The sequence below is a fragment of the Penaeus monodon genome, chromosome 17, assembly GCF_015228065.2.
Source record: "Penaeus monodon isolate SGIC_2016 chromosome 17, NSTDA_Pmon_1, whole genome shotgun sequence".
In the NCBI taxonomy this organism is placed as follows: domain Eukaryota; kingdom Metazoa; phylum Arthropoda; class Malacostraca; order Decapoda; family Penaeidae; genus Penaeus; species Penaeus monodon.
Genome location: NC_051402.1, coordinates 1,772,499 through 1,780,975, shown reverse-complemented (window position 1 = coordinate 1,780,975; position 8,477 = coordinate 1,772,499). Strand labels below are relative to the sequence as shown.

The following is an 8,477-nucleotide window of genomic DNA, read 5'->3' as shown; positions in this document are numbered from 1 at the left end:
TACACAGTAAATTCGTTTACTGTGTAATAAGGATGATATGTAACATCACAGTATCAGACAGTCACAAGCAAAGTCACTGTATGTCAGCGCTTTTTCTTCACATGTGACACCGAATCTGACCAGACCTTCAGTCTAATGTGGCATATATATATATATATATATATATATATATATATAATATATATATATATATATATATATATATATGTGTTGTGTATATGTTGTATATTTATATATTTATATATTTGTATATTTATATATTTATATATTTTATATATTATATAATATATATATATATATATTATATATATATATATGCATGTATGTATATATATATATATATATATATATATATATATATATATATATATATATATATATATATACACACACACACACATATTGATACACACACACACACACACACACACATATATAATACACACACACATATACATATGTGTGCGTGTGCACTAAATTCTCAGGGGGAATTGCATATTTACGGAAGGAATTTTGTCAGGTGGGAGACCTAGGGAATGAGGGGAGGGGTTAGAAAGGGAGAGAATAACTGGGATATGAAAAAAATGACGCGCGCGCACCCACACACACACACACACACAAATATATATATATATATATATATATATATATATATATATATATATATATATATATATATATATATATATATATATATATATATATATATATATATATATATATATATATATATAATATATATATATATATATATATACATATATACTCATATACGTATATAAAACGTACATCTCCAGCAACCTATATAATAAATATATAGACAGATAGATACTTTGACTAACAAACAGATAGACAGATATAGATATAGAAATAAAATTTAGAAAATCAAAGATCAAACTCTGATACAGAAATAGAACCAAATGCTTTCTTTTTTATATGATATTTCTTTTCAGCAATGTGTCTTTTTACAGATTAACCTTCTTTACAGTTTCAGAATAAGAGAGACTATACTGTTTTTTTCTTCTTTTTATGTTTTTCGAAAAAAATTAAAATTTTGGGGGGCACAAATGTCGGTCGCCCTCGCTCTCTGGCCAGTATAAGCAGATGCCAGGAGTGTTTTTTTTTCTTTAATGTATTCTTATGGATATAAAGTAACATAATATCACAGAGATAATATATAATTCATTAGCCCATCATACTGAGCCATTGTACAGGAATTTCATGAGTGAATGTGTTTGTAACAATGCAGGATATTATGAAATGTGCTTCAACAAATGTATAATATTATGAGTGGATGTGCCTGTAACGCATGTAGCATGTTATGTGTATGTGTTTGTAAAACTAACCGAACTCTCATGATGGAATGTGCTTGTACCACAGGCAGTCAGTCATGGTTTACTGAGTATTTTTAAGGAGTAAAGTTTGGGTCTGTAGCTCTAGAAATCGAAGCAATCTTGAGGAAAGATGATTTTGCCATTGTTGTTGCTTTTGTAAATAATATAATGGTAAGATATTTGAAAACCAAATCAAGGTATGTAGTGCTTACACTTTTGTGCATGTATTCATCGGGTATATTCCAGTAATCACAACGTGTACCGTTATAATTGGTTTGTAAACAAAACTGAGCACATCGGCAGTATGACAGTAATGATGTTTTATTTCCATGTTTGCAACTGTCAGAGAGAGGTGGGAGGTAGGAAGAGGCAGCTGGAGATGTGAGGTGGGAAGAGGTTTCCCCATACGGCAATTCTCCCCCTTGTAGTCAATCTTTGCAGTTATTATTTCCCAGTCCTGCTCTTCCCATTCTGTTCATTATTACCCTCACAGCCATGCTTCCCCTTTATGTCATTCTGTTCAGAATGGTTGCCCTTCCCCTTGCGATCATTATCTACCCTGTGGTCATTCTTTTCATAACGGAATTCTTCCCATTGCCATTGTTCCCCTTTACAACCATCCCTTAAGGCACGGTTAGACTGACCAACTATGTCGTTGGAATCCAACGATTATCAGTGACTTGGAACCCACCCGCCCATCCGTTTTGGTTACACTACGAAAAGAACACCAACTCAGTCCACTGGATCGCAGCATCAAAACAAATCGTGTCCGCAGCCCCTCTTGTGGTAAGATGGATGTTTTATATTTCAAGGGACATTTTACTTGGCGTACTTTCTCTAAAAGAGAGGTAATTGCTTCCGAATTCCACATTCTTTACAGAAATATGACGAAATATCCGCTTTCTTCTCCTTTTTTTTTTTTTTTTTTTTTTTTTTTTACATCGCAATTATTCTCTCCCCTTTTAACCCCCCTCCCCCCTATTCCCGAGTCTCTCACCTGACAAAATTTCTCCCGTAAATATGCAATCCCCCCAGAGAATTTTGTGCAACTGCGAAGAGCACTCGCATTGAATCAACCTTAGCTGACCAGTTCAGTGGAGGAGCAGCTTTATTTCGCTGAACCACGAAAATTCCGTCAGAAACGACAATAAATGAATAGGGTTACAGTAGGATAGGTACCGCTTGGAACTACGTGTGTCTGTAAATTAAAATGAATCTATCCAATCCCTGAATAACTACTAAATTTTCTTTGCTGGTTTGCAGCTCGCTTCCAGCGTATAAGGCAGGCGTTCAAAGGCTTTATTGTGGAAGTAAAGACATTACTTTGTCACCTATTTGCATTATGATACTATGATAAAACTGGATTGACCGAGCTGCTCTTTGGGATTATAATATTTCTTCAATTGTTCATATTTTGTCTTTAGATTTTGAAGTGATTTTTTTTCTTTTACATATAAGGGGAAACAGTTCTAAGCTTGAAAGTCAGATATTTGACGAAATCATCACAAACTTTAATAAAGTCGTACATGAAAATCATTTTCTGTAACAAAAAAAAAGTATAACCAAAGAAACAGGCTTAACATGACGTCATAACAAGAGCACCAATGGAAGCGTCAGTCTCAACGTAAACAACTAAAGTAAACTATAAAAACAACAGTAAGTTAGTAAAACATAGTATCAGCGAGTAATAACAAACGAGGCTTCTCGTGAACAAGGGTCGAATGCGCTACCCCAAGAAAGAAAAATGAATTACGCGTGTTTTCTACAGGGGGAAGCACTGTGTTGTATGTGTTGAAGAGCGTCGGTCTACTCGGTGTCATGGCGAGCAATACCATCAAGGATGAGGCCCACACACCGCCCCTCTTGTCCACACGCAAAAGAAGGTCCGAGACTTGGTTAAAGTCCCAGGAAAAGAGACAGAAGGCCAAAAGAGACAGTGATGAGGACTATGTCGACAAGTCCGGGGCTGCTGTAGAGGGGAAGAGAGTAGGTCCGGCATGTACCTGTAAGAACAAGTGTTACGGAAAAGTTGGGGTGGTGAATGTTAACAGTTTATTTAAGGCATATTGGGCATTGGAAAGCCGTGACCTTCAGTCAGAGTATATTAACGCCAGGGTGCACACTGAGGAAATTCCAAGGCTTAAAGTGAAGGGGAGGGAAGCTAGAAAGAAGCAAGGAAAAACTTACACAGTGGTGGTTAATAATGTTTCTATTAAGGTCTGTTCCATCGCCTTTCTAAATATTCATGCCATATGCAAGCAGTGAAATGATGGCCAAGGCCTCACTATAGCCACGGACCAACAAGACACAAGAACTTAACAGAGGCGCGTTACTAGATGTTAAGAGTCTGCAAGGCTCCTACATACAGTTCCATAACCGAAAGCAAGAAAAACAGAAAAAGTCCTACCCCCCTAGGGCACTACCCTGGACCCAGACTTGTACGAATCGTCCAAGGCTACTGAGAAAAGAAGGAGTGTCTTGCAAAAGGTCCCTATCATGCCAAGTTACCAATACCAAGACAAAACACAGCCTAAAAGCCACCCGGTCTACCTGGACGCTTGGTACGATCGATTCTCGGTTTCATGGACGAGAAAAAGGATGGATCCCGACCCCAAATTCATAGCCAAAGTCATTGGTTAAAGACAACATCAGTACCGTAAAAGGACACACCTGTGCCATTAGGATGATCAATTTGGATAAATATTAAAGAAAGATTCATTAAAAGTATGAATGCATTTACGTATCTTAGGTTTCCTATCTATAAGGAAAAAATTTCAATAGATTGATAAAATTAATGAAAATAGACAGATATTATTATTGAATTTGGTGATTTCAAGATCTAGTTCTAGCTGTAATAGGAAGTAGAATTTCAAGTGAGTGTGAAAAATTATGAGTGTGACTGTGAGTGTGAGTGTGAGTGTGAGTGTGAGTGTGTGTGAGTGTGAGTGTGAGTGTGAGTGTGAGTGTGAGTGTGAGTGTGAGTGTGAGTGTGAGTGTGTGTGTGTGTGTGTGTGTGTGTGTGTGTGTGTGTGTGTGTATGTGTGTGTCCCTTCCAGAGGATTCTAATGATATTTAATAACATACTGTTTTGTGATATGCTGTGTCTGCCACCTATACCTGACTTTAAATGCATAACTCAAAAGTAACTTGAGGTTGACTGAACAAGACTGATGTGTAAATGTTAGTCTGAAAGCCATAGAATGTTGATGACCTGAGACTTTTGAGAGGAAGGTGTGGTATTATACTTCACACATTAATTTATATTATATATTTAACACGGAAATGTAGTTGTTGCAGAAGGGGCTTTGGAGTTACTTAATTTAGTGTATATGAATACACAAAGCATGGTACAGTTCACTATTTAACAATCAGGCTTTCATGTTAGAATGGATACCTAGCTGAAATCTGAGACACTTCATCTCTGACATTTCTTGTGCAGATTTCAAAAAAGGAAGATATAAAAAAAATATATATGTGATATAAAACAAAATATTAAGGATATTATTGGATTGGTAGGAAAAGCTTTACTCAGTCAATCATTTTGTTATATTCATGAATAAACAAATATGTTAGGTATGGATAATATGAACATGTATTTTTCAGTTCTCAGGCAGACCCAATGTCAGGTGATGATACCGCCAGATCAGCAAGTAAGACAGTTTGGACACCTTATGCCACCAGGTCCAAGTCCAAAAGAAGGAAGGCTAGAAATTTAAAGGTTTGGGTTAGACCACAGCAATGTCATGTGGTCTGTTCACTCATTAATGAGGAGTAAATTACCCCCTCACATTTAGATATCTTCCCAATGCTACCAGGAATATTTAATATTCACTGCAGTATTGTTTTGTGAAATGTATTTACACATAGATGGCTCCACAAGGGCAAAGCCATCAAGGTGTCAATTAGTAGACCTTGTGACCTCGCCAGATTTCTCCTTTCCATGAGTTTTTAGGATTTTTTTTTTTTTTTTTTTTTTTTTTTTTTTTTTCACTAATGTGATTAATTATGATGCTGTTATAACTATTGACATTGTAATTATTACAATGTTACGAACAATAATAATAGCAATATATACAATTATTGTTACTATGTTAGTAACAATAATAATAGCAATATAGAATAAAAAATGTTTCCAAAAATCAATGAAAAGGATAAACAGCTGAGGTGGGTAGCATTAGTAATTAACTCCTTGGTGACTGATTACCTGTAGAGCCATCTATGTATAAATACAATTAATAAGCTAAGCTCACAGTAGGACATGGTATGTACACACATACCATCCCTGATGGCATTGGGTTATGTATTACAATTTATAAATAGAAATAAATCTGGTACTTATGAACAAAATATAACTTTAAATAAGTAAACAGATCTCCATCACTTTACTCATAAGAGGCTTACATAGCAAAAGTCTGATGAACTCACCAACCTTTAAGAATCTCTTTAGTTCTTTGTCTTGTCAGAAATGTAAATTGTAGTTATTGCAAAAAATATTAAGGACCTAATTCTCACCTATCCAAACCTTTCTCCAGATGGTTACCTGTCACTCCAGTACAATGATCAACATCATCATATTTTGGGGAGCTACCTTCTTTCTATATTGATTTTTTTTTTTTTTTTGGATAATAATAATAATAATAATATAAGGTATGATTACCATAGTCTGATAGTAGATCATGAACAGCATTACTTTTTATGTTGGGATATACATTACAGTAAAAATCACACAGCTATTGAGTTTCCCAGTACCATATATTTAATTGAAAATGTTTTGCATATGCTCCACTATTCAATACCATTGGTAATAATGGTCTGATATATCTTTATAGTGCTTTTTTTTTTCTTTCTTTCCTTTCCTTTCCTTTCTGTAGTAAACCTCTTCCATTAGAGGAGTGATGAAGTTTGAAATAAGTTTCATAAAGTGTTATTACATTTGCAATTTTCTGTTACTTCCTTAGCTTCACAGAAAAAGAAACCTTCACATTATGTACACTACTATCAGAACTCACATCAAGAAAGGATTCGAGTTTTCTTTCAAAGATAGCCATGTTATTGATTGATAAAGCTAATGTTTTTTCTCTTTCTTTCTTTCTTTATTTTTATCTTTTATGTAGCATGCAACTGATATGCCTAATAAGCCACTCTTTTACTTTAAGGAACTGGAGCAAGATCATGCAAGTGTTAAACATAAAAGTGAACTACAAGCCAAGAGGCTAAAAGGAGATGAATTTGCCGTAAGTTTAATGTAGTCTTATTTTATTTAGAGAGCATGTAAAGACACAATATGGATTATGTATGAAAACCTTGTTTTCTTTTATTATGGTTAATTAATCAGCTTTTGCACAGTAATCTGTATGCTTAGTGTATAGAGAGTATTAATTCATAAACAAAAAGGGTGGCCTCTGGTTATTTCTGATTTTAGCTGCCTTCATATTTTTGCTCAGAATGAAAGGGTTACTTCCCACAAGGCTCAGTATTCTAATGTTCAGGAGCTCAAACTTCTATGGTGTTGAAGTGATTAGGGCCCTAACTATTTGTAGCACATAGGGGAAAGTGCTGCCCTATAGAACCTGTAGGTTAAGGCTATGCATGTTTCAACATTTGGCCACTCTATTTATATTATACTGTTTCTTATATAATTCGTCAGCATAAACTATATAGAATAGAGAGGTTTGACAGGACTCCAGCATACTTTTTTTCAGTATTTGGTGAGAGAGTGAGAAGGAGAGCGAGCAAGTACAAGTGGAGTGCAGTAATGTAGATGTCTCCTCTGTGTTTCAGGGCAGCAGTCCATCAAGTGGTAGCTACACCTGTCCAGCATGGGTTAAAGAAGAACCTCCTGATGTAACTCATACTCTGGAGCATGCAGATGATCAAGTAAGACAGTAAACTAGATATAATGGGTGAATTACATTGATATATCATCATTATTACTATAAAAAAAAACTTTGGTTGGCAGTATAACTCTTTTTCATATTTTCTTATAGCAATTGATTATATCTATCCATATATATATAATAGTAATTGTGATGTGTTTATTCAGTTTGCTTTTGGTAATTTTACTTTGCAGGTTTTTATCAAACAAGAAGTTATATATAAAGAAGAGGTGTTTGGAGCTGATGAGAATGTTGAAAATCAGGTAATTTACCCTCTTCCTAATGGTGCCAGCAATGAAACATCAGCATCAACATCTATAGGAACTTTAGACCGTTCAGAGCTCCACAAGCGTCTCTTGAGTCCAAAACCTATAAGCCACTTGAACCATCCTCATATTCAGCCAAACAGCACAGGGAATTCACACATGCTTGAAAAAAAGAAAGAAACCTTGTAAGTATAATCAGAGTGTATGTACATGCACACGTGCGCACACATACACGCAGACACACATGCACACACACACACACATGCACACACACACACACACATGCACACACACACACACATGCACACACACACACACACACATGCACACACACACACACACACACATGCACACACACACATACACACATCCACCACACACACACCAACATGCACACCACACACACACACACACACACACACACACATGCACACACACACACACACATGCACACACACACACACACACATCACACACACACACACATGCACACACACACACAACACACACACACACAGCACACACACACACACACACACACACACACACACACACACACACACACACACACACACACACACACACACACATACATATACAAGCACACATCTAAACACACACATGTGTGTGTATATGTATATGTATATGTATATGTATATGTATATGCATCCAGTATTTATGCAGAGGAGGATGAAAGTTAAAGATATAACATATTTTCATGTGTCACATATGTATACTAATTTGAAATTATTTTGATTTGCAGAGTACTGGATTGTCTCCAGACAAAAATGAGGCTGTCAAGGGACCTGATAGAAAATATGTTACCTACCATATATAACCACAAAGTGATTACATGTGATTATATGTCAGACAACAACATTCCCGGACTCAACTTAGAGATTGATAGTACAATAACAACGTTGGAAGACATCAGGTCCTGGCTACATGAATTTAGCGAGCGTACCTGCACAAGCTGGAAATACAGCTACGGGATGGACTCA

At 35.7% G+C, this 8,477-nt stretch overlaps 2 protein-coding genes across 2 annotated transcripts in view; both read left to right on the top strand.

Annotated features, from left to right (window-relative positions):
- The first annotated feature begins 2,927 nt into the window (after positions 1 to 2,927).
- LOC119583877 lies at positions 2,928 to 3,599 on the top strand. Its single transcript, XM_037932601.1, has 2 exons — positions 2,928 to 2,998; positions 3,103 to 3,599. The coding sequence occupies exon 2, from the start codon at positions 3,153 to 3,155 to the stop codon at positions 3,597 to 3,599; it is 447 nt and encodes a 148-aa protein (XP_037788529.1). The 5' UTR covers positions 2,928 to 2,998; positions 3,103 to 3,152.
- Positions 3,600 to 4,913: 1,314 nt separating this feature from the next.
- Positions 4,914 to 8,477, top strand: part of LOC119583447 — a 5,844-nt gene continuing 2,280 nt past the window's right edge. The window contains exons 1-5 of the mRNA XM_037931932.1: positions 4,914 to 5,052; positions 6,491 to 6,568; positions 7,116 to 7,211; positions 7,405 to 7,661; positions 8,240 to 8,477. The exon at positions 8,240 to 8,477 is cut by the window's right edge and continues 2,280 nt beyond it. Of these exons, the coding sequence (XP_037787860.1) occupies positions 4,954 to 5,052; positions 6,491 to 6,568; positions 7,116 to 7,211; positions 7,405 to 7,661; positions 8,240 to 8,477 (768 nt within the window). The 5' untranslated portion in view covers positions 4,914 to 4,953. The remainder of the gene's footprint in view (positions 5,053 to 6,490; positions 6,569 to 7,115; positions 7,212 to 7,404; positions 7,662 to 8,239) is intronic.